The sequence below is a fragment of the Ranitomeya variabilis genome, chromosome 3, assembly GCF_051348905.1.
Source record: "Ranitomeya variabilis isolate aRanVar5 chromosome 3, aRanVar5.hap1, whole genome shotgun sequence".
Classification (NCBI taxonomy): Eukaryota; Metazoa; Chordata; class Amphibia; order Anura; family Dendrobatidae; genus Ranitomeya; species Ranitomeya variabilis.
Genome location: NC_135234.1, coordinates 524,010,559 through 524,037,605, shown reverse-complemented (window position 1 = coordinate 524,037,605; position 27,047 = coordinate 524,010,559). Strand labels below are relative to the sequence as shown.

The window sequence follows — 27,047 nt, the reverse complement described above, 5'->3', positions numbered from 1 at the left end:
CAAACAGTCTGTCAGGTGGACAAGACTCAGGCCTATCAGCCTGAAATCTCTGCAACACACGTCGCAGATCCGGAGAAATAGCTGACAAGATAACTCCATCTTTAAGAATACCAACAGGATCAGCGACTCCAGGAGCATCAGGCACAAAGCTCCTAGAAAGAGCATCGGCCTTCACATTCTTTGAACCTGGTAAATACGAGACAACAAAATCAAAGCGGGAGAAAAACAATGACCAGCGGGCCTGTCTCGGATTAAGGCGTTTAGCAGACTCGAGATACATCAGATTTTTGTGATCAGTCAAGACCACCACACGATGCTTAGCACCCTCGAGCCAATGACGCCACTCCTCAAATGCCCATTTCATGGCCAACAACTCCCGATTGCCCACATCATAATTTCGCTCGGCAGGCGAAAACTTCCTAGAGAAAAAGGCACAAGGCTTCATAACAGAGCAACCAGGGCCTCTCTGCGACAAAACGGCCCCTGCCCCAATCTCCGAAGCATCCACCTCAACCTGAAAGGGAAGTGAGACGTCAGGCTGGCACAAAACAGGCGCCGAAGTAAACCGGTGTTTCAACTCCTGGAAAGCCTCCACGGCAGCAGGAGCCCAGTTAGCTACATCGGAGCCCTTCTTGGTCATATCCGTCAAAGGTTTCACAATGCTAGAAAAATTAGCGATAAAACGACGGTAGAAGTTAGCGAAGCCCAAGAACTTCTGAAGACTCAACTGACGAGGGCTGAGTCAAATCAAGAATAGCTCGGACCTTGACTGGGTCCATCTCCACAGCAGAAGGGGAAAAAATGAACCCCAAAAAGGGAACCTTCTGCACACCAAAGAGACACTTTGAGCCCTTGACAAACAAAGAATTTTCACGCAAAATTTTAAAGACCAACCTGACCTGCTCCACATGCGAATCCCAATTATCAGAAAAAACCAAAATATCATCCAGATAAACAATCAAAAATTTATCCAGATACTTCCGGAAAATGTCATGCATAAAGGACTGAAAAACTGAAGGCGCATTGGAGAGCCCAAAAGGCATCACCAAGTACTCAAAATGACCTTCGGGCGTATTGAATGCGGTTTTCCATTCATCACCTTGCTTAATGCGCACAAGGTTGTACGCACCACGAAGGTCTATCTTGGTGAACCACTTGGCACCCTTAATCCGGGCAAACAAGTCAGACAACAGCGGTAAAGGATACTGAAATTTGACAGTGATCTTATTTAAAAGCCGATAATCAATACAAGGTCTCAAAGATCCGTCCTTTTTTGCCACAAAAAAGAATCCCGCACCAAGAGGGGAAGAAGACGGACGAATATGTCCCTTCTCCAGAGACTCCTTGATATATGAACGCATAGCGGTATGTTCAGGTACCGACAGATTAAACAGTCTTCCCTTAGGAAATTTACTGCCTGGGATCAAATCTATAGCACAGTCACAGTCCCTATGAGGAGGCAGTGCACTGGACTCAGACTCACTGAAGACATCCTGATAATCAGACAAATACTCCGGAACTTCCGAAGGCGTAGAAGAAGCAATAGACACAGGCAGGGAATCCCCATGAATACCACGACAGCCCCAACTTGAGACTGACATAGCCTTCCAGTCCAGGACTGGATTATGGGTCTGTAACCATGGCAGCCCTAAAACAACCAAATCATGCATTTTATGTAAAACCAGGAAACGTATCACCTCGCGGTGTTCAGGAGTCATGCACATGGTAACCTGTGTCCAATACTGCGGTTTATTTGCTGCCAATGGTGTAGCATCAATACCCCTAAGAGGAATAGGATTTTCTAATGGTTCAAGAGTAAAACCACAGCGCTTAGCAAATGAGAGATCCATGAGACTCAGGGCAGCACCTGAATCTACAAACGCCATGACAGGATAAGATGACAGTGAGCAAATCAAAGTTACAGACAGAATAAATTTAGGTTGCAAATTACCAACGGTGACAGGACTAACAACCTTAGCTATACGTTTAGAGCATGCTGAGATAACATGTGTAGAATCACCACAGTAGTAGCACAAGCCATTCCGGCGTCTATGAATTTTCCGCTCATTTCTAGTCAGGATTCTATCACATTGCATTAAATCAGGTGTCTGTTCAGACAACACCATGAGGGAATTTGCGGTTTTTCTATCACATTGCACCGATTTAGGTGTCTGTTCAGACAACACCATGAGGGAATTTGCGGTTTTGCGCTCCCGCAACCGCCGGTCAATTTGAATAGCCAGTGCCATAGTATCATTCAGACCTGTGGGAATGGGAAAACCCACCATAACATTCTTAATGGCTTCAGAAAGGCCATTTCTAAAATTAGCGGCCAGTGCACACTCGTTCCAATGTGTCAGCACGGACCATTTCCGAAATTTTTGGCAATAAACTTCAGCCTCGTCCTGCCCCTGAGACATAGCCAGCAAGGCCTTTTCTGCCTGAATCTCAAGATTGGGTTCCTCATAAAGTAAACCGAGCGCCAGAAAAAACGCATCAAGATCAGCCAATGCCGGATCTCCTGGCGCCAGCGAAAAAGCCCAATCCTGAGGGTCGCCCCGTAAGAACGAAATAACAATTTTTACTTGCTGAGCAGAATCTCCAGATGAACAGGGTCTCAGGGACAAAAACAATTTACAATTATTCACGAAATTCCTAAACTTAAACCTGTCTCCGGAAAACAGTTCAGGAATCGGTATTTTAGGTTCTGACCTAGGATTTCTGATAACATAGTCTTGTATGCCCTGCACACGAGTAGCCAGCTGGTCCACACTTGTAATCAAGGTCTGGACATTCATGTCTGCAGCAAGCATAGCCACTCTGAGGTAAAGGGGAAGAAGAAAAAAAAAAAAAAAAAAAAACTCAGAATCTTCTTTCTTATAATCCCTCTTCTGCAATGCATTAAACATTTAATACGGGCCTGGCAAACTGTTATGACCCCAATGGCGAGGGTCTCAGAGGAACGTGGAAGTCTGCAGAATACAAAAATCCAGCTCATAGGGCAGTGGTAACTGGGTTGACCATATATCTACTCCTAATGCCAACACTAGAAGTAGCCGGGGATCATTCCTACGTTGATTCTAGATGACACGCGCCAGCCGGAGAATCTAGCTACCCCTAGTAGAGGAAAACAAAGACCTTTCTTGCCTCCAGAGAAGGGGACCCCAAAGCTGGATAGAAGCCCCCCACAAATAATGATGGTGAGGTAAGAGGAAATGACAAACACAGAAATGAACCAGGTTTAGCACAGAGAGGCCCGCTTACTGATAGCAGAATAAAGAAAGGTAACTTATATGGTCAACAAAAACCCTATCAAAATCCACACTGGAAATTCAAGAACCCCCGAACCGTCTAACGGTCCGGGGGGAGAACACCAGCCCCCTAGAGCTTCCAGCAAAGGTCAGGATATAGATTTGGAACAAGCTGGACAAAAATACAAAACCAAAACAAATAGCAAAAAGCAAAAGGCAGACTTAGCTGATATAACTGGAACCAGGATCAGTAGACAAGAGCACAGCAGACTAGCTCTGATAACTACGTTGCCAGGCATTGAACTGAAGGTCCAGGGAGCTTATATAGCAACACCCCTAACTAACGACCCAGGTGCGGATAAAAGGAATGACAGAAAAACCAGAGTCAAAAAACTAGTAACCACTAGAGGGAGCAAAAAGCAAATTCACAACACTATACTCCGTTTTTTTGTTTTTTGTAGCTGTATTTTGGAGTATCCTACTTTTGGTGCTATTTGGCCTATCCACTGGATGATAGAGCTACCTAGTACTAATGGTGTTTTTGATGGTGCATATTTATTCTATGGTATAGTGCCTGGTAGAAGATGGAGGGGAGAAGGGTCCAAGTCAGTCCCAGGGATGTGTCCACCCCAACGCGCTTTTCGGCATCTGCCTTCTATGCATATATTATTTTCATATTATTATAATGATTCACCTTACATGTGTATGTTGTCTTTTGAAACCTTTGTGACTATGCCTCATTAGTGAGTGGATTTCTCAAGGGTTTCATCCGAATCACATATTTTGTAGATTTAGATGGTAACTCCGATTTAAGTGCTCACTGTTGAGCACATAATCAATGTGATCCAAAATGTTCTGTTCCCCAAAATGCCACCAATAAAAGCTTCTACTCAACCCACAAGAAACAAATCCTCACTCATGTTCATCATATATTAATATAAATATAGGGGATGTCCAAATTACTGGTAGCTCAAAAGCTCTGGAAAAGTAACATGGCTCCCATCAAAATAAAAATCCAGTGAAATCTGCACTTCGAAATCCAAATGCCCCTTCCTCCTGAGCCCCACAGTGTGCCTAAACCGGCGTTAACATCCACATGTTTGACATTACTGTAGCGAGAAGCCCACTAATTTACCAGGTGTATGTCTCCAGAAGCACAAGCTGGGTGCAATGTACTGGGCATTACACTGGCAGATTTACATTTACACTTGAGGGGGGATTCTGCTTTTCTGGCACTTTAGAGCTCTGTATGTGGAGTCCACAAATTATTATACGAAATTTGTTCTCCAAATAGCTCTACTTCCCTCCCCAGTCTCGCCGTGTGACCAAACAGTACTTACAGCCACATATGGGGTATTGACACGTTCACGAGAAATTGTGTAACAAATTATGTGGTAATTTTTCCCTTTTGAAAATGTAAAATCTGGGTCTAAAACAACATTATAGTGGTAAAAATGTAATTTGTTTTTCACCACTCAATTATATAACATTTTATGAAACACGTAGTGTCAGTATGCTAAGTGTACCCCTAGATAATTTCATTAAGGGGTGTAGTTTGTAAAATGTGGGGTCGCTTATGGGGGGTACTGCTGTCCTGTACCATTTCAGGCACATCTGCACTCCGATATGGCGCTCCTTCCCTTCTGAGCTTTGCACTGTGCCTAAAGTAATTGTTGAAAACATATGGGGCATTGACGTACTCAGGAGACATTGTGTAACAAATTTTGTGGTACATTTTCTCCTTTATCCCTTTGAAAATTAAAAACTTGAGGTTATAACAACTTTTTAGTAGAAAAAATTTAACTTTTAACTTTCAATGCCCAATTTTATACAATTCTGTGAAATACCTGTGGGTTTAAAATTCTTCAAACAGATGTAGTTTCCTAAATGGGGTCAATTGTGGGAGTTTCTGCTGTTCTGGAACCTTGGCGGTTCTCCAGATGCGACATGGCGTCCATAATCTATTCCAGACAGTTTTACACTTCAAAAGTAAAATGGCGCTTCTTCCCTTCCAAGCCCTGCCATGCATCCAAACAGTAGTTTTCCATCACTTATGGGATATCAGCATACTCAGGAAAAATTGCACAACAAATTGTTTGGTCCATTTTCTCCTGTTGCCCTTGTGAAAATGAAAAAATTGCGGCTAAAACAAAATTATTTTTAATTTTCACTGTCCAATGTTTTAAAATTCTGTGAAAAATGCTCATTACACCCCTAGATAAATTCCTTGAAGGGCTTAGTTTCCAAAATGGCGTCACTTGTAGGGGGTTTCCACTGTTTTGGCTCATCAGGGGCTCTGCAAAGGCGACATGGCTCCTGCTATTTATTCCAGACAATTTTGCACTCCAAAAGCCAAATAACGCTCCTTCTCTTCCAAGCCCTGTCATGTGCCCAAGCAGTAGTTTTGCATCAGATATGGGGTATCGGCTTATTCGGGAAAAATTGCACAACATATTTTGGGGTCAATTTTGTCCTGTTACCCTTGTACCATCGTCTTGAATAACTTGGCTGAAAAAATAACTTTCATGCCCATATATTCCTAATCCGATCATAGACATTTATGACATATTTAGTTTTTAACATTAATGTCTGATAGGTGCAAGTCATATACTGAGAGTCCACATCTATGTCAAGAACATGGGTCTTCTCACAAATTTCCTGCTATTTAGGTGGCCAGAGTGCCACAATGGAGAGCTGGTCATGTTTGCGCTCACCTCTAACACTTCTTTGTGAGTTATAGAAACAGCAAATTATGTTCTACAAATGTGCCTGGCTATTTCCATATAATATACAGATTTAGGTCATATTCACAGATCCCAAACTCAACAGCTTCAAAGTCATGTATGAGACTTTCAAGTTAAGGTCAGCGACCACCAGGCCGGTCAGTGCATTGTAGTTTGTACTTGGACAGCAACAAACGAATGCCTGAATACGGCATAACTAAACATTTATTGAAGTTTGATTCACTAAAACCATGGGGGCTTTCAGATTTTGGAGTTTCAATGCGAATGATAAAATGTAGCTGTAATATAGTCACTTGAGGCATCAGACTGCTTTTCATGGGTTATGTGAATATTTGCAATTATGTTAACTTTATATAATTAAAGGTTTTGAGCAATGTCAGTGCGTTTTACCTTTTTCCTGTTTCTTTTAATAGATAGCCTGGGTAAAAGTAGCCAGGATGGTGGTCACCGAAGGCATTACAAGATGTCATAGAAACCATCAGCAATGGAAGAAGAGTGTGTCATGGTAAGTACAGCTGCTGGGCAAGTAATCTGAGTTACACACTTACAACATGTAAGAGTTCTTCCCTGCTAAAGCATTGTTTTTAAGAATACATTAAATCTTGAAATAGGAATGTTTATAATGCGCTTAGTTATGTGCTGCTAATTATTATCTCTTGGTACTCAAAAATAAATTGTTATAATAGTGAGTAAAACTGTATACCCATAAGTTATGCAATCTGCCAGTCCAGTGTGTTTCTGGTGGTGTTATAGGTCTCTTCAGTCCACTAATAAAAATCTCATTGTTGCTATAAGGTACAGTGCTATTTAAGAGTAAATGCCTGCTGCAGATGCTCTTTATTACGTTTACGTTATACTAGTTTATGGTTCTAGATGAAGGAAACCTAATTTTACACAAAATATGTATTTTCTTGTCAGAATTATTTTAGGATTGATATCAAAGACATACCTTTGATGAACCTCCTAAAAACTATTCATGCAAAAATCTAACTGTATAATATAGAATTAAAATTAAGTATTCTGTGCTGCACATTTGTATATAGGGCAGAGTAAGACAGACGAAAATGACTAAAGCCCTTAACTTGACTTTAAGCTAAGTACCCACGTGCAAACGTACAATATTTCATCTATATTGATATCCCTGTGGCAGTAGGGCATCTGTTTTTATACATCAGTTTTTAATTATATTTACAAGACCAAACTTAGTTTCTTATGTTAATAACTGCAATCTATCTGTAAAGATTGGATGCTATGCGAATGATTGGTGCTGGATAAAGTTTTTTTGTACACCTATGGACTTGAATAGGCAAGTGTCATCCAAAATACAGAAGAGACTTGTGACTAATGCAATATATTTGCCAGTGAACATTTGGTATGTCATTTGAAAAGCCCAATTGAATAACATTGGTCCTACTGTTATCCTTTTGAGCTCAGTTTTTATCATGGTCAAGTCTCAGACCGAAAATACATTTGGGTGAATGTACTCCTAATGAGAGAGAATCTCTAAAAAGAACTTGCTCTCTAATAAAGTCCTGTGATCAAAGCAAAATCTGCACAGTTTCAAGAAAGCAATCTTTTTGACATAGGAGAAGAGTTAGTCATGAAGTGGTGAGTATAATGTGAGCTAGCAAACTTGCAGACAACGACCCCGATTCATCCAGACTGGCATTTTGTACACTGTTCTTGATGAAGAGTGCACTGGGTTAAGATGCACCACATTTTTTAAGATAAGCGTACTTCTTCATGATTTTCGTACATTTTTCTGCTGCCATAATTTATGCCACCATTTATGGTGTAAACTATGATAAATTTGTTGCATGGGCCCCGAAAAGCTCTGCTTACTTTTCATAAAATTAGTGGGGCTGGTGGAGACTGATGTAAAAATACCAAAATATGCAAGTTTTTTGCATCGGTAAGAATTAAGTTAATTTCCTCCAAGCAGCAGGGCTCTCAGTGTGGGCTCCGTGCAGCTTCAGAACGCTATTCACACAATATCTCCAGGTTAACCCCTTCACGACTGGGTTAATTTCCATCATTTCGTTGTTGTTTTATGCTACCCTTCTTCACAGAGCTAACTTTTATTTTTCTGTCCATATAGACATATGAGAGCTTGTTATTTGCGGGACGAGTTGTACTTTTGCATAACACCTTTCATTTTACTACATAGTGTACTGGAAAATGGGAACAAAATTGCAAGTGGGAAAAAATTGTGAAAAAAACACGCAATTCTGACATTGTTTTTTGGGAATTGTGTTTGCGGTGTACATTTTGCGGTAAAAATGACTTCACATTATGATTCTGCTCATCGTTACGATTATGACAATACCAAACGTGTCCAGATTTTTCATTTTTTGGTCGATGTAGCTGTGTGATGGCTTATTTTTTGTGGGGTGAGACAATGTTTTTATTGATACCCATTTGGGATAGTTGAGACGTTTTGATCGCTTGTTACAGTGACCCCAAAAATGTACTCTATTTTTCAGACTATAAGAAGCACCGGACCATAATACGCACCCTAAGTTTAGAGGAAGAAAATAGGAAAAAAAAATATTTTTATCCTGTCATCAGGATCAGGCATGTCAGGCATTACAGGTGTGTCTTACATGTAGCTTACGGGGGGTAGGCAGCGGGCTCTGGACTAGGAAGAGGGGGTGTCCCATTATTGTGAGGCAGGAGGCCCGCTGTGCACATTGATCTCCTGGCAGTCTTCAGTAAAATGGCAGCAGATGTTGGCGCATGCACAGATTGAGATCTTGACATTGAGCTGAGATCTACATCTGCACATGCACCGACAACCAGTGCCATTTTTCAGAAGTCCACCGTGACGTCAGTCTGCGCAGCAGGAACTGCGCTCTTCCTCGGGACACCCCCTCCTAGTTCAGGGCCAGCAGCATGGCCCCACTGCTGCTGCCACTGGCTTCCTACAATGGCGACCCTGCTCCACCACTTCCGCAGCCTATCAGTAAGCTACATTCGGACTATAAGATGCACCTTCATTTTTCTCTTTGGGGCATAAATGAATGTTTATTGGTATCTGGAACATCAATACTACTGATCAATACATCAATACTAATATAAATTTAGATCTACTGAATATTTGAAGTGTTCCTGTAGGCTTGTAGATATAGATAAAAGTGGTACTGCATATCAATATCTGCTTAAGGCAGATTTTTTTCTGTGCTATGATACAAAATAGCTTGAAGGCAAATTATGCAAATAACAACACCTTTAGCAAATTCAATTGACACAATGTCTTCTTGAGCTACTGCTCACCCTCTCACATACCCCCACAGCATATGATGGTCATCCTCAACCATACTGAACTGGAGAAAAAAAAAGCATAACACACATTTAAATTGAAAACTTAGTTAACTGTCAAATTCACTCTGTTCTCCTGAAAACTGACTTCTCTCTTCTTTTCAGAGTCATTTGGACTCTGGTCCAACTGGATTGGGACCCTGGAACAAGTGTCAATGTCCCTTTAACTGGGACCCTAGACCTAACACAGCAACAGGCTGCAAACTTTGCACAACTGAGAGGGAACTACTTTAGCAGTTGGAGTCCCCTGAGCCCTACTCACCCTGACTTGCTCTATACCGTAGTAGAAGAATAAGCCTTAGAGAAGACAGCTTTTAAGAAGAACCTGTAACAGACCTAGAAATGTCAATTACCTTCACAGGTTCTTCTTTTTCCAGGCTGCCCAGGAGTCAGGAGATGGAGTTCAGTTCCACCTCCACAGCTGATCAGGATACTGCTGCCTACAGTAGTAATCCTGAAGCAGTCATGTCCCCGTTATGAACACCTGTGCTGAGGTGTTCCCCGAAAAGCAAATATTAGAACCAAAACCAACCACATGAGATATTTTGGCACCAGGATGTTCCTTCTCCTCTTCCTCGGCCCGAACGGTCTGGGTATCCTCATCCTCTTTGTGGCGCTCTTGCGTGTCCTACTTCTGTTCCTGGGAAATTGGGTTCCAATGGCGGAGTACAGCGCTGGTGCTGGTGTCTTTCAAAGTCAGCCTCCTCCTCCCACTTTTCAGTGTCTTCTCTAGTCAATTACCCCCCAGCACGTACCAGCCTTTGCGGCACCACACTTTACAGAACAATTAAAATTGATCACATGGCCCTCAGTGCACTGTTCTTCGAACAAAGCTTGCTTCAAGGCCTAAGCCACTCCCGGGTCAGCACGTCCTCTCTCATTATCTCCTCTATGTCTCCTGTCATCTTCCGTGACCATAGGATTCCCTTTGATTTCGTCCTCAAAGGGGTCCAGTTGAGCGTCTTGGGCCGATCCCTCTTTGGGGAACACAAGGGGCAGGTTTCAGATCTTCCCTCTCTTCAGCATTTTCTCCCACAGGGCCCTCAACTTCTCATCTGACACTAAACTGATATCGATAGTGGCATTGCCTGGCCTACAGTTTCACATGCCAGAGGATACCTCCATTTCTTCTATTCTGCTGCTTACATGCTCCAAAATGTAAGCAAAATGGTGTCGGACAGTTACTCACCGCTCCCTTTTCGCCTGATTTGCTCCGTCCTTCCGGGGCCGTACTAGTGATTCAGCTGCCACCTCTTCTGTCATTCCCCGTGAATCCACCTCCAATCACACCTACTTCACTTGATTTTTCTCACCCAATGGGTCATCTTGCTTGCTGGACCGCACCTCCTTCTGCGACACTCCACCTCTTCTGGATCGGACCTTGGCTCTGGCACACCTCTTCCTTGAGGTTATCAGTCCGGTAGGATGGGCACTTCATCATCGCACCTTCAGATGTTGTCCACTCCAACAATGCATATTGTTGGAGTGGACAACAATGCTTCGGACCACCAGCCGTTGCCATCTTGGGACTGACGCTGCTGTCCGCTAACTTGGAGTTTGTGCCGTTGTCTGCCATCTTGTTCGCCTTTAAGGTAATATGTTCTCCGTTTTCCTCATTTGCAAGGGTCAGACACTGCCCACAGCACCACTTGACATGGCAAGTTCTGGCACCACGCTTCATCGTGGCGGAGTACAGATGGCTGTTGTTGCATTCGCTGTTATAGCCTGATCAATTCCAGCCAATCACAGCATTTTACAATAAAATTGTAAAAAAAACTAATGTGGCATGCTGTGATTGTTGCTGTATGAGATAGCTCCAATCACAGCAGTCAAAATGGATGGGGTGATCATGACATCACCTCTGCTTGTTAACTCTTTTGTCGCCCATAGGCTGATCAATATTTACTTCCTAATCAGCGCCACAAGGGTTGATGTAAAATGATGATCGCCACTCTACATGTCATATTTCCCTTATATCTGGCATGCAGAGGGTTGAAGACCCCCTCTGTTTACCTGAGAGAAATACTTCATTGGTGGCCAGTGCGATCCAACTGCATCTCCTGTGATCTTCTGTGTTGTGCTGTTTGCTGTGCTGTATGCTGCATGACTGATCTGTGATCACTGCAGCAGCAGTTCCCTGTTCCAGCTCCCCCCAATACAGCCCATCCCCCCTAACTCCATTCCCCCACTTCCCTATTGCATTTTTTATGCACTTTTTTGGGGGGAGTCCTGCATGCACACCCCAATTGCATTTCCCACTGAGCATTCACTCTCAGATTTTGGCACAGATTTTTTTGCAACACTAACGTGCACTTTTCACGGTCACAGTTCTCTAATCAGTATTGCTGCTTTTTTTTTTTTCTGCAAGTGGAGTAGCGGATGTTTCAGTGTTTTTGATGTCCAGTTTTTTTTTTTAGAAAAAAATAATAGTAGTACTGAGTAGCTTTATAGGTAAGGAGTTAGAAAATTAGGGCAACGGATGTGTGGAGAAACGGGGTCAGTGGTTGCTCTTGTCCGTTGGCCCGGCTGTCTTTAGCAAGACTGCATGGACCACGGCTCATACCATTGAACGCCCGTTCTATCTCCCAGTGGGCAATACACTACACAGACAACACAGGGTTAAGGTAAAACAGTGTGGCAATACTTTATTGAACCACAACACACAATAGCAAACAGAACAATCCCACCATGGCTGGAATTGCTTGGTTACATGGGCGCATATAAAAGATCACTGCCTCTCCACGTATTTCCAGTATGACATGATGTCAGAGCTCCCAGGGTCGCTATTCCACCTGTGGATGCACGCACAGAGAAGAGGTAACGGCAAGCATAGGGAGATGACGAAGAACTGTCCATAGAGTCCATACAAGGTCCAAAGCCAGTTGACATGATGTCAGAGCTCCCAGGGTCGCTACTCCATCTGTGGATGCACGCATAGAGAAGAGGTAACGACAAACATAGGGAGATAACCAAGAACTGTCCATAGAGTCCATACAAGGTCCAAAGCCAGTTGACACGAGAGTCACCACCTGGCTTATCTGACCATCTCCATGGAACCAGGCGACCAGCGGGTCCCAAACCTGGCTTTCTCCAAACATATCCATGGTTCAGAGATGGTCACTGGATCAGATCTGTGTCCTTCTAAGCAGAGACGAAAACCCCTAGGGTGTTTCCTATAGAATCATAGATCAATGTCCCTCGTGATGGTGCCATGATTAATTGGCTCTAGTCCTTTATCTTGTCTGCTGGGTGGTTTTCAGAATGTCCGGCTGGTAGCTCTGTGTTACTTCCGACTCTAGGATGTGATCTCTGAGTCTTTTTATACCCAAGGCATGTAAGCTATTTTTAGAATTACCCAGGGTCTTTCAGTCCAACATCAAGATAAGGTAAACAATGGTGATGGGATTAAGTAGCACTATTAGCATATAAGCACACATCAATAATCAAAGCTTAACACACTCAATGTACAGTCACTATTACAGACTTAGGGTACCGTTACACAAAACGATTTACCAACGATCACGACCAGCGATACGACCTGGCCGTGATCGTTGGTAAGTCGTTGTGTGGTCGCTGGAGAGCTGTCACACAGACAGCTCTCCAGCGACCAACGATGCCGAAGTCCCCGGGTAACCAGGGTAAACATCGGGTTACTTAGCGCAGGGCCGCGCTTAGTAACCCGATGTTTACCCTGGTTACCATCGTAAATGTAAAAAAAAACAAACAGTACATACTCATATTCCGGTGTCCATCAGGTCCCTAGCCGTCTGCTTCCCGCACTGACTGACTGCCGGCCGTAAAGTGAAAGCAGAGCACAGCGGTGACGTCACCGCTGTGCTCTGCTTTTACTTTCCGGCCGGCAGTCAGTCAGTGCGGGAAGCAGACGGCTAGGGACCTGACGGACACCGGAATGTGAGTATGTACGTTTTTTTTTTTTTACATTTACGATGGTAACCAGGGTAAACATCGGTTTGCTAAGCGCGGCCCTGCGCTTAGTAACCCGATGTTTACCCTGGTTACAAGCGAACGCATCGCTGGATCAGTGTCACACACACCGATCCAGCGATGACAGCGGGAGATCCAGCGACAAAAAAAAGTTCCAAACGATCTGCTACGACGTACGATTCTCAGCGGGGTCCCTGATCGCTGCTGCGTGTCAGACACAGCGATATCGTATGGATATCGCTGGAACGTCACGGATCGTACCGTCGTAGCGACAAAAGTGCCACTGTGAGACGGTACCCTAACACAGTATTTTAGATAGTATATCAGTTGGCAAGTCTGTCTTCTTGACCCACCAGACATAAACACTTAAATTCACTAGCCAATATACAGATAAAAAGCCAGTTTTTTTGGTTTTGCAAAAACATGGTTGTCTGGAAAATTAAGATACAATCTGGTTTCTTCGCAGGATGTTTTAGTGACGTGTTTTTGCTTTGCAAAAAAAAACAGTACCGAGTAGCCTCATAGGTAGCGCATTGGTGAGTGGATTTCATAAAGTTAGTGACGTCCATTTTTGTTTTGCAGAAAAAGAATAGTTGGTTCCAAGTTGCTTAACAGGTAGGGTATTAGGTGAGCGGACAGCGTAGTGTTAAGGTACCTTCACACTCAGCAACTTTACAACGAGAACGACAACGATCCGTGACGTTGCAGCGTCCTGGTTAGCGATCTCGTTGTGTTTGACACGCAGCAGCGATCCGGATCCCGCTGTGATATCGCTGGTCGGAGCTAGAAGTCCAGAACTTTATTTGGTCGTCAGGGCGGCGTATATCGTCGTGTTTGACAGCAAAAGCAACTATGCCAGCAATGTTTTACATGGAGCTAACGACCTGTGAGAACGATAAGTGAGTCACCGTTACGTCACAGGATCGCTCCTGCATCGTTCTGGAGCTGCTGTGTTTGACGTCTCTACAGCGACCTAAACAGCGACGCTGCAGCGATCGGCTCGTTGTCTATATCGCTGCAGCGTCGCTGAGTGTGACGGTACCTGTAGTGACATCCCTTTATCTTTATCTTTTCCTTATCTTGATGACAATACGCTGTGACAACAGCTCCACTGTCACTGTCTGAGGTGCCACAACCAAAGTCTCAAAGTCAGATTGTATCCTGGATTATAATAAGTTATAATAAGTTAATTCAATGTAGAGCTCTCAGAACAGGTCCTCAAACCATACAGTGCCATGCGAAAAGCAAAAGTCTGGTACAAAAACTTGGCCGTGCTCATTGTACAGATGGCACTGTACAATGCTTTTGTGCTGTTTCGATGTGCAGGCAATGCAGGAAGTTTCCTTCAGTTTCAGGAGGTAGTCATTAAGGCGCTAATGTTTGACAGTCAGGAAGGCGAGGGTTCCAGTACTTCTGAAACTGATGGTGCCTGTATTGTACCAAGTCAACATTTCCCTGGTGAGGATCCCCAAACTGCGAGGAAGAGAACAACACAAAAAAAGTGCAGTGTAAGAGTGGAATACGAAAGGACAAAATTTACCATTGTGAAACCTGCACTCAGAAACAAACATGTTCTCCATGCATGTGTCATGACTGTCACACAGCCGCAACACATGCAGTTGTGGAGCCGAACAGCTGATCAGCCAGGGGCGATCCAGGAAGTCGGGTTCCCTCTACAGCTTATTCGGTAAGCGCTATAGCTTGCCGAATAAGCCCTGACTTGCTCAAACTCGCTCATCTCTAAACACAACACCCTTTAATAGCCTGATATACTCCCCACAACTTACACATAACATCACATTATTAATTTGTGCACCAGTAAAAAAAAGCATTATTATCATTACTATAAATATGCTTCTAGATAATTCCATGAGGGGGTCTACTTTACAAAATGGGGTCACTTATGGAGGTTTCCACTGTTTAGCCACATCAGGGCTTCTCAAAATGTAACATGACTCCCGCAAACCATTCCATCAAAGTCTGCACTCCAAAATGTCACTTCCTCCTTTTGAAGCTCGGCAGTGTATCCAGACAGTAGTTTCCTACCACACATGAGGTGTTGTTGTACTTAGGAGAAACTGCACAACACATTTTAAGGACAATTTTCTCTTGCTAAACTTTTGAAAATGAAAAAATGTTGTGCTAAACCAACATTTTTGTGTGAAAAATAAATTTTTCCATTCTATCAAAGTCTGCCCTCCAAAACATTAGTCCTTCCTTTTGGAGCTTGGTAATGTGTCCAGTTAGTAGTTCCAACCACATACATTGCATTGGCGAACTCAGGATAAACTGCACAACAATTTTGGTGTCCATTTTTTCTTGGTACCCTTGTGAAAATAAAAAATTGGAGGCTATGGTAACATTTTTGTGGGAAAAATGTGATTTTCTAATTTCACAGCTCAACGTTATAAAATTCTGTGAAGCACCTTGGGATTCAAGGTGCTCATCACACATCTAGATAAATTCCATAAAGGGTGTACTTCCCAAAATGTGGTCACTTGTGATGGTTTTCCACTGTTTAGGCTGATCAAGGGCTCTGCAAACACAACATGGCGTGTGCTATCGATTCCATCCAATTTTGTGCTCCAAAAGTCAAACAGTGCTCCTTCCGAGCCCTGCTACCTGCTATGCGGCTAAACAGTAGTTTTCCACCACTTATGGGGTATCCGCGTACTCAGAAGAAATTGCACAACAAATTTAATGGTGCATTTTCTCTTGTTACCCTTATGAAAATAAAATGGGACTAAATCAACATTTTTCTTGGAAAAATTTGATATTTTATTTTCACGACTCAACGGTATAAAATTCTTTGAAGCATCTGAATGTTCAAGGTGCTCACTGTAGCAGCTATGGCCGGCAGGCTCACCACCATGGCAGCATCCTCACGCTCCTCCCCTCCTTATCCTTTGCACGACGCATAGGCTTAAAGCAGCGCACCTAGTGGGCGTGCTCCCCTTATTTAAGGGGCAGCACGCTCATCTGCAAAGATGCCCCCAGCCAATAGCTGGGACGCATCTAGTATAAAAGTCACCCTCCCCAATAGTTTTTTAGTTTTTGTGTTTGTGCAACTGTTGCCAGGTTCCCCGTCCTTAGTTTAATATAGTTATTTCCTTAATCAGTATTGTCCCTGTAGTCTTGTGTAGTTTATTTATGACCCTGAAGCCGGTCCAACAGTATCTGACCCGTCTCCTGAGACTTGTGTGTCTGAGCGAGAACCTGTCCCCAAAGTCCACGTTGTCTGCACTGTCCGTCAGGCGGCCACCTACAGCTCAAGTATGACTCCACCATCAGGAGATCCAGTGAACACCAGGTAGACACTTAGCTATGCCCCTACTAGCCAAGCCCAGCCCAGTGGCATAATGGGTTCACAAACCACGCTCGCCCCCGGCAAGGGTGACACTCACCATACATCTAGGTAAATTCCTTAAGAGGTGTAGTTTCCAAAATGGCGTCATTTGGGGGGGTTTCCACTGTTTAGGCACATCAGAGGCTCTGCAGAAAAATCCCCAAAGGAAAAAAAAGAAACAAATATTTTTCCAATAAATAATTTATTTATGTAAATAAAAAATACAAGAACACGTATTTGGTATAGCCGCATCCATAATGACAAGCTCTATAAAACTGTCCCACTAGTTAACCCCTTCAGTGAACACCGTAAAAAAAAAGAGAGACAAAAACAATGCTCTATCCTCATACCGCCGGACAAAAAGTGCAATAAAATGCAATCAAAAAGACTAATGTAAATAAAAATGGCACCACTGAAAACGACATCTTGTCCCACAAAAAAAGAAGCTATCATATAGCTCCATCAGCAGAAAAATAAAAGTTATAGCTATCAGAATAAAGCGATGCAAAAAAAAATATTTTTTCTATAGAATAGTTTTTATTGCGTAAAAGTGCCAAAACATAAAAAAACGATATAAATGAGGTATCACTGTAATCGTACTGATCCAAAGAATAAAGCGGTCTTACCAATTTCACCACATACGGAACAGTATAAAAAAAACAAAAAGCAATTCCTGAATTGCTGGTTTTTATTCATTCCGTCTCCCAAAAATCGGAATAATAAGCGATCAAAAAATGTCATGTGCATGAAAATGGTACCAATAAAAACGTCAGCTTGTCCCGCAATAAACAAGCCATAACATGACTCTGTGGGCCAAAATATGGAGAAATTATAGCTCTAAAAATATGGTGATGCAAAAACTAGTTTTTGCAATAAAAAGCATCTTTTAGTGTGTGACATCAGCCAAACATAAAAACCCGATATAAATCTGGTATCTCTGTAATCGCACCGACCCAAAGAATAAAGTCACCTAATCACTTACACTGTATGAGGAATGGCGTAAAAAAAAATAAATCCAATTCTTCACATGCTGTTGATTTTTTCATTCTGCCCCCCAAAGATCGCAGTAAGGCTCAGCGCACATTTATCATGCGCTGAGCACTCACACCGGGTGATTCAGACGGAACACCCGGCGGAAGATTCCCTATAATGAGGCAGATTATTATTATTATTATTTATTTATACTGTAGATTGTAAGCCCGCAAGGGCAGGGTCCTCTTCCCGCTGTACCAGTCTGTCATTGTTAGTTTTGTTTACTGTAAGTGATGTTTGTATTTTGATGTAACCCCTTCTCATGTACAGCACCATGGAATTAATGGTGCTATATAAATAAACAATAATAATAAAATAATAATAATATAGCACCATTAATTCCATAGTGCTGTACAGGAAAAAGGGGTTACATACAGGGTTATAGATATTGTTTACAGTAAAAAGGTTTACAGTGACAGACTGGTACAGAGGGGAGAGGACCCTGTCCTTGCGGACTTACATTCTATGGGATAGTGGGGAAGAGACAGAAGGTGGTGAGGCGGCGGCTCTGGCGGTGTTAAGGCGGTGGCTCTGGCAGTGGTGAGGCGGCAGCTCTGGCGTTGGTGAGGCGGCGGCTCGGTTATTGTGGGCTGTAGGCTTTCCTGAAGAGATGGGTTTTCAGGTTCTGTCTTGGGAGGATCGAAGATTACGTGAGGGAAGATATTGGGAGATTAGTTCAGAGATATAGGGAGGGGACAGGTTGTGGATGGCTTTGTAGATCAGTGTTAGTAGTTTGAACTGGATTCGTTGAGGAATTGGAAGCCAGTGGAGGGATTTGCAGAGGGGAGAAGCAGGGGAGTAGCGAGGAGAGAAGTGGATTAGCCAGGCAGCAGAGTTGAAGACAGACTGGAGTATTGCAAGAGAGTTAGCTGGGGGGCCACAGAGGAGGGTGTTGCAGTAATCGAGGCAGGAGATGATGAGGGCATGCACAAGAGTTTTGGTAGATTGTGGGCTGAGGAAGGAACGGATTCTGGCAACATTTTTGAGTTGGAGGCGACAGGAGGTGGCAAGAGCTTGGACCTGAGGTTTGAAGGACAGGGCAGAGTCGAGAGTTACCCCGAGGCAGTGGATTTCAGGTGCGGGAGAGAGCATGATGCCATTTACCATAATAGATAGATCGGGTAGGGGGGATACGTGAGGTGGGGGAAAGATGATGAATTCGGTTTTGTCTACATTGAGTTTTAGGAAGCAAGAGGTGAAGAAGGAGGATATGGCTGACAGACATTTCGGGATTCTGGACGACAGGGAGGTGACATCTGGGCCAGAGAGGTAGATCTGAGTGTCATCTGCATACAGGTGGTACTGGAAGCCATGGGACTTTATGAGTTGTCCTAGGCCAAGGGTATAGATGGAAAAAAGTAGGGGCCCTAGGACAGAGCCTTGAGGGACTCCAACAGAGAGAGGGCGGGATGAGGAGGTAGTGTGGGAGTGGGAAACGCTAAATGTGCGGTTGGACAGGTATGAGGCAATCCAGGACAGGGCAAAGTCTTTGATGCCAAGGGAAGAAAGAATCTGTAGCAGTAGGCAGTGATCGACTGTGTCGAAAGCAGAGGACAGGTCAAGAAGGAGGAGGATGGAGAACTGTCTGTTAGCTTTGGCTGTGACTAAGTTGTTAGTCATTTTTGTCAGGGCAGTTTCGGTGGAGTGATGGGGGCAGAAGCCAGATTGGAGGTTGTCAAGGAGAGAGTTAGATGAGAGGTGGGAAGAAAGTTGAGCATGGACATGCTGCTCAAGGAGTTTTGAAGCAAACGGGAGCAGTGATATGGGGCGATAGCTGGGCATAGCAGTTGGGTCAAGGTTAGTTTTTTGAGGATGGGTGTGATGGTGACATGTTTGAAGGCAGAGGGGAAGGTACCAGAAGAGAGCGATAGGTTGAAGAGATGGGTTAGGGCTGGAATGAGCGTGTTAGTGAGGTTGGGGAGCAGGTGGTAGCTGATAACTTATTGATCGTGGCGGTCTGACCACTGGAATCCGCATGCAGAAAGAGGAATTTTTACCACCATTGTGGTGCAGTCAGACGCAAGTATAAATCCATCCGGGATCGGGACACAGTGCTCGGACTGGCTGGCGGCTCCCCCAACACAACGTGACAGATGCATAGAAATACATGAAGCGGTCACGCTCGGTGGAGAGAGCTGCCGGCCAGTCCAAGCACTGCGCCCCGCTCCCGGTCCGAACCACACTGCCGTCTGACTGTTCCCTTAGAATGGCGAGGCAGTGCACGTGCTCGACACCTGCTCCATTCATTACCTATGGGGCACCTGATCGTTGTATTTGGCTTTTTCCAGCTGCCACATTGAAAATGAATGGACAAAAATGTGCCCTGTCGATGGCTACAAATTCCCCAATCTGCTGATCAGTGAGGGTCCCAGCTGTCTTTCGGTCTGACTCGGACCCACACTGATCAGCAAGTTATCACCTATCCTGTAGATGGGTAATAGAAGGGTTGTCTGGTGAAAACAAGCTAAGGTCCATTTACACAGGTCAACGGGTTGAATGACCGTTTTCATTCCCAATCATTGGCACATATAAACATGGCGTTCTCTTAAATGTAGTGGTGAGTTATCCTTGGAGCAGGTATTTAACACAGGCATAATAAACATCTGTATGGTGACGATAATCAGATGAAGGCATTGTGGACGCTGTCTGACCTGTGATCCAGCGGTGTCCGTCTTTTTAGGATTGCATAAAAGTGCCGTCAGCCACAGTTTTGTGCACTTCTGAAAAGAAGGACACCACTGATCAGAGGCCAGACAGAGTCCAGAGTAACTCTGCTGCCTCATTATAGTGAATGGATCCATCTGGGGTTTCAACTGTCACGTCACTCGGAGATTTAGATGGAAACCCCGATGTACAGTAAGTTCTCAGTGTAGAGCGCAGGATAAATGTGATCATAAATGTTATGTAATGTTCCCAATAAAAGCTTCAACTCAATCCACAAAAATGTAAGCCCTCACTCAGGTCCGTCATGTGTTAATGGAAATATAGGTGCTTCCATGTTACTGGTAGCACAAAGGCTCTGGAAAAGCTAAATGGCTCCTCGCCCCCCAAAAGAAATTCAGAAAATTCTCAGCTCCCAAATCCAAATGCCCACCCTCCCTTCTGAGCCCCAATGTGCCTAAACTACATTTAGCACCCACATGTTTGGCATTTCTGTAGCGATGAGAGCCCATCCAAGTTACAGGTGCATGTCTCCAGAAGCATGAGCTGGACATAATATACTGGTCACTACAACGGTAGTTTGCAATTTTCATTCAGGAACATCCACTGCTGCCTGTGTCTGGAAAACACCCATGAAGTCAAAATCATTATGATGTCTGTAGATAAATTCCCAAAGGGTTATAGTTTCCAAAATGGGATCACTTGAGGGGGGATCCTGCTTTTCTAGCACTTAGGGGCTCTTTATATGGAATCCACAACTAGTCTAGGAAAATCTGCGTTCCAGGAGGCAAATAGCGCTATGTCCCTCCCAAGTCTCTCCATATGGCTAAGAAGTACTGTACAGCCACATATTGGGTATTGCCACTTTCAGTAGAAATTTGGGGACAAATTTTAGTGACATTTTTACCCATTTCCCAGTATGAAAATGTAAATCTTGGGGCTAACACACAATCTTGGTGGTAAAGATGTAAATTATTTTATCTTCACTTCTCAATGGTATAAAAGTCTATGACACACCTGTTGTGTCAATAAAAGCACTGCACCCCTAGATGAATTAATTGAGTGGTTTAGTTTGTAAAATGATGTAACTTTTGGGGGTTTTGCTTTGTTGGCACCTCAGGGGCTCTGCCAGTGTAACATGGCACCCTTATACAAGTGCAGCAAAATCTGCATTGTAATATGGTGTTTCTTCCCTTCTGAGCTTTACACTGTGCTTCAAAAGTAGTTTTCAGTGACATATGGGTGTTTTGGTGAACTCATGAGAAATTGCACAACAAATTTTGGGGTCCATTTTCACCTGTTACCCTTGTGAAAATACAAAATTTGGAGCTAAAAAAAGATTTTTGTGGGAAAAATGTGATGTTTTTATTTTCACGGTTTAACTATATAAACTTCTGTGAAACACCTGGGGTTCAAGGTGCTCAATACACATCTAGAGAAGTTCCCAAAGGGGTCTAGTTTCCAAAATGGGGTCACTTGTGTTTTTTTTTCACTGTTTAGGCACATCAGGGGCTCTCCAAACGCGACATTGCAACCGCTAATTATTACAGCAAATTTTACATTCAAAAAGTCAAATGGCTCCTTCCCTTCCAAGCCCTGCCGTGCAAACAAACAGTTGTTTTCCTCCACATATTGGGTATCTGCGTACTCAGGAGAAATAGCACAACAAATTGTATGGAGCAATTTCTCCTGTTACCCTTATGAAAATGCAAAATTTGGAGCTAAGGAAGATTTATCTGGGAAAAATTTGATTTTTTTATTTTCACGGCTTAACCTTATAAACTTCTGTGAAGTACTTGTGGGTTCAATGCACCTCTAGATAAGTTCAATAAGTGGCTTAGTTTCCAAAATGGTGTCACTTGTTTGGAGTTTCCACTGTTTAGGCACACCAGGGGCTCTCCAAACGCAACATGGCATCCGCTAATTATTATAGCAAATTTTTCATTCAAAAAGTCAAATGGCGCTCCTTCCCTTCCAAGCCCTGCCGTGCAAACAAACAGTATATTTCCCCCACATATGGGGTATCGGCTTTCTCAGGAGAAATTGCACATAAAATTGTGTGGTCCATTTTCTCCTGTTACCCTTGTGAAAGTAAAAAAAAAATAGGTCTAAAGGGACATTTTTGTTAAAGAAAAGTAAATGTTTATTTTTTCCTTCTACATTCCAAAAAGTCCTTTGAAGCACCTGAAGGGTTAATAAACTTTATGAATGTGGTTTTGAGTACCTTAAAGGGTTCAGTTTTTAGAATGGTGTCACTTTTGGGTATTTTCTGTCATATAGGCCCCTCAAAGTCACTTCAAATGTGAGGTGGTCCCTAAAAAAAATGGTTTTGCAAATTTTGTTGTAAAAATGAGAAACTGCTGGTCAAATTTTAACCCTTATAACTTCCTAACAAAAAAAAACTTGCATGATATGACTCACTTATTTAAGGGCATAGAAATTAAAAGTTAGAAAATTTGCAAAATGTTCAAAATTTTCGACAAATTTCCATTTTTTTCACAAATGAAAGCAAGTCATATCAAAGAAATTTTACCAGTAACATGAAGTACTATATGTCACTAGAAAATACTGTCATAATCAGTGGGATCCACTAAAGCGTTCCAAAGTTATGACCTCATAAAGTGACAGTGGTCAGAATTGTAAAAATTAGCCTGGTCAAGAAGGTGAAAACAGCCTTTGGGACGTAGGGGTTAAAGCTTTTACTAACTAGCCAAGCAAAAGAGGACTTTGATGCATGTGATGGAACATTGTACTGTATAAAAATCATGGTTTTCTTGAAAGATGCATACTTTTTCCTGTAGTACTGCTTTAAGAAAGTGACTTCTAAAACCTGGCAGTAGATTTTGGAGTTGATTTTGAGCCCATGTTCAACCGGTACAATTAGCTCCCACCTTCTAATGCTCTGTCTGCTAGTCCTCATCTCTGGTGACATATCCCCAAATCCCAGCCCTCCTCAACACATGCCCACACTAATTTCTAACCCCCTGCCACGATCTTCTGCATGTTTTCCCAACCATGATAACCTCATACCCATTCATTCAGCTCCCACTCCCTCGGCCCCCCTACCTTGAGCACTATGGAACGCACGCTCCATCTGCAATGAACTGCCATTTATCCATGACCTCTTCATCACCAACAAACTCTCCTTCCTCCGCATCACTGAAACCTGGCTCACCCCCTCTTGTCCTCTTCATCTGCACTTTCCTATGGCAGATTCCACCTCTCTAACACCCCTTGCCCCAGCAACAAATGTGGTGGACGGGTTGGCTTGCTCCTGTCCAACACCTGCTCCTGTACTCCAATCCCGCTACCACCCTCCGATACTCTTCCCTCGTTCGAGGTGAACTCCGTCCGCATCTATTCTCCCTCCAACCTCCAGTTGGCTGTCATCTATCGTCCCCCAGAACTAGCCATCTCCACCTTTCTCGATCACTTCACCACCTGGCTGCTTCATTTCCTGTTCTCTGACATCCCCACTATCATCATGGGTGACTTCAATATCCCCATTGACACTTCCACCTCAGCTGCCTCTAAACTTTTATCACTGACTACCTCCTTTGGCCTCACTCAATGGTCCTCTGAGGCCACTCACAAAGATGGCCACACGCTGGACCTCATCTTCACCCACGTCTGCTCCCTTACTAATCTCATTAACTCACCCTTCCCCCTGTCTGACCACAACCTACTGACATTCTCTTCCCTCTCCTCTCCTAGTGTGCAACCCCCACTCCACAAACTCACTCACCCTCGCAGAAATCTCAAACACCTCAACTTACAATCACTCTGTGAGTCCCTTCTCCCTCTTACAGACATAGCCTCTCTTCATGACACAGATGCTGCTGCCACTTTTTATAACACCACAATAATAGCAACACTCGGTTCGGCTGCCCCGCTCATGCATAGCAAAAATCGCACACTCAACAGGCAGCCCTGGCTGACCAGCCTGACCAAAAAACTGAAACGGTCTTCCAGGGTCGCGGAGATGGAAGCCGACCACTTCACTGCATACAAGCAGTCCCTCGCCAGCTTCAAGTCCATGCTCACTGCCGCAAAACAAACTTACTTCTCATCTCTGATATCGTCCCTGTCTCACAACCCTAAACAGCTTTTCAACACTTTCAATTCTCTACTCTGTCCCCCCGCACCCCCTCCCTCCCCTCTCATTTCTGCTGAAGACTTTGCCTCTTTCTTTAAACAGAAGATCGATACGATCAGAGAAAGCTTTGGCCCACGGCGCCCAATGCCCCTCTTAGCTGCTCAACCCTGTTCCTCCAAAACCAGCTTCTCCACCATGACGGAAGATCAGCTCTCCACCCTCCTGTCAAGATCACACCTCACCACCAGCACGCTCGACCCGCTCCCATCCCACCTCATCACTAACCTTGCCACAGTCTTCATTCCAACCCTAACACACCTCTTCAACCTCTCACTCACCTCACTCACAAGTGTCTTCCTCTCATCCTTCAAGCATGCCAAGATCACACCCATCCTCAAAAAGCCCTCTCTCGACCCATCCTCTGTGTCTAGCTATCGCCCGATATCTCGTCTCGCTTGTACCTCCAAATTACAGGAACAACACGTCCATCTTGAACTCTCCTCCCACCTCTCCTCCTGCTCCCTCTTTGACCGGTTACAATCTGGCTTCCGACCCCATCACTCAACTGAAACTGCCCTAACTAAAGTCACCAATGACCTACTAACTGCCAAGAGCAAGCAACACTACTCTGTCCTCCTTCTACTGGACGTGTCTTCTGCCTTTGACACTGCGGACCACTCCCTTCTGCTACAGATCCTCTCATCTCTTGGCATCACAGACTTGGCCCTATCCTGGATCTTGTCATATCTGACAGACCGAACATTCAGTGTCTCCCTTCCCCATGCCACCTCCTCACTTCGACCCTTGTCTGTCGGTGTTCCTCAAGGCTCTGTTCTAGGACCCCTACTCTTCTCCATCTACACCTTCGGCCTGGGACAGCTCATAGAATCCCACGGTATGTAGTACCATCTCTGTGCCGATGACACGCAGATCTACCTATCCGGACCTGACCTCACCTCCTTACTTTCGAAAATCCCACACTGTCTGTCTGCTATTTCAGCCTTGTTTTCTGCTCGCTTTCTAAAACTGAACATGGACAAAACAGAATTCATCATCTTTCCCTCATCTAACTCTACCCCTCCACCAGACCTATCCATCAATGTCAATGGCTGCTCACTTTCCCCAGTCCCACTTGCCTGGTGCCTCAGGGTGATCCTCGACTCTGCCCTCTTTCAAGCCGCATATCCAAGCCCTTGCCTCCTCCCGCCGTCTCAAATTAAAAAACATTTCCCGGATCCGTGCATTCCTTGACCGCGACACCACAAAAACACTAGTGCATGCCCTTATCATCCCCCACCTTGACTACTGCAACCTCCTACTCGCTGCCCTCCCCTCTAGCACTCTGGCACCACTCCAATCCATCCTACACTCTGCTGCCCGACTAATCTACCTGTCTCCCTGCTATTCCCCAGCCTCTCCCCTATGCCAAGCCCTTCAGTGGCTTCCTATCGCCCAGAGACTCCAGTTCAAAACCCTTACAATGACATACAAAGCCATCCACAACCTGTCTCCTCCATACATCTGTGACATGGCCTCCCGGTACTTACCTACACTCAACCTCTGATCCTCTCAAGATCTCCTTCTCTTCTCCCCTCTCATCTCTTCTTCCCACAACTGCATCCAAGACTTCTCCCGTGCTTCCCCCATACTCTGGAACTCTCTACCCCATCACATCAGACACTCGCCTACCATAGAAACCTTCAAAAAGAACCTGAAGACTCACCTCTTCCGACAAGCCTACAGCCTTGCAGTGATCCTCAACCTACTGAACTGCCGCACAACCAGCTCTACCCTCTCCTAATGTATTCTCACCCATCCCCTGCAGACTGTGAGCCCTCGCGGGCAGGGTCCTCCCTCCTTATGTACCTGTGTGCCTTGTTTTGGCTCATGTTTAATGTATTTGTCTATATTTGCCCCTTTTCACATGTAAAAATGTATAATAATAATAATAATAATAATAAAAAATAATAATAATAAATTATCTAATCTTTAGTTATGCTAGCCCATATCAGTACCCAACCTCCACTTCTATGGCATGTGTTGATCTGTGCCCATTACTGATCCAGCCACGGGCCAGTCCATCTGGTCCATCAAGAGTCACTCTCATCTCATCAGTCCAAATACTTTTAAAAATCTGTTTCCAGATATTTGGAGCGCAGATTATGGGCTCTCCATGCATGGGTTGTGACTGTCACACTGTCGCGACACATGCAGCTGCGGCGCGGAACAGCTGATTATCGAGAGCGTTCCAGGTATCCGGGTTCCCAATGCAGCTATTTGTAAGTGCTATAGCTATTTGGATAAGGAGTTATCCGAAGCTATTCGCTCATCCCTAGAAACCACCCTCTATCAAGTTATAGTGCATGATAATTAGGACAATTTCTGTACTTATTAGACTGCAATGTACACCAAAAGCAGTTTCAACTTTCTATTAAGGTATAAGGGCACAAAGACCTTGCTTTTACTCTGGTTTGGGGTAAAAAGACATGTATGCATTAACATTGTTACATCATTGTAACTATGTTTACAAATACTTTTAACGGAAATGTTTTTTTCATATTTTGTTTTCCTTTTTTCGTTTTGTACAGATTATAGAATTTTTTTTTTTTTTTTAAAGGCATGGAAGTTCAAAGCATGTTCTGTGCAAGCGTGTT

At 44.0% G+C, this 27,047-nt stretch overlaps 1 protein-coding gene across 1 annotated transcript in view; it reads left to right on the top strand.

Moving 5' to 3' along the window:
- The window catches only part of COL4A2 (collagen type IV alpha 2 chain), a 320,821-nt gene that overhangs the window by 8,630 nt on the left and 285,144 nt on the right, over positions 1–27,047 (top strand). Inside the window, exon 2 of the mRNA XM_077297013.1 lies at positions 6,409–6,500. Within this exon, the coding sequence (XP_077153128.1) occupies positions 6,433–6,500 (68 nt within the window). The 5' untranslated portion in view covers positions 6,409–6,432. The remainder of the gene's footprint in view (positions 1–6,408; positions 6,501–27,047) is intronic.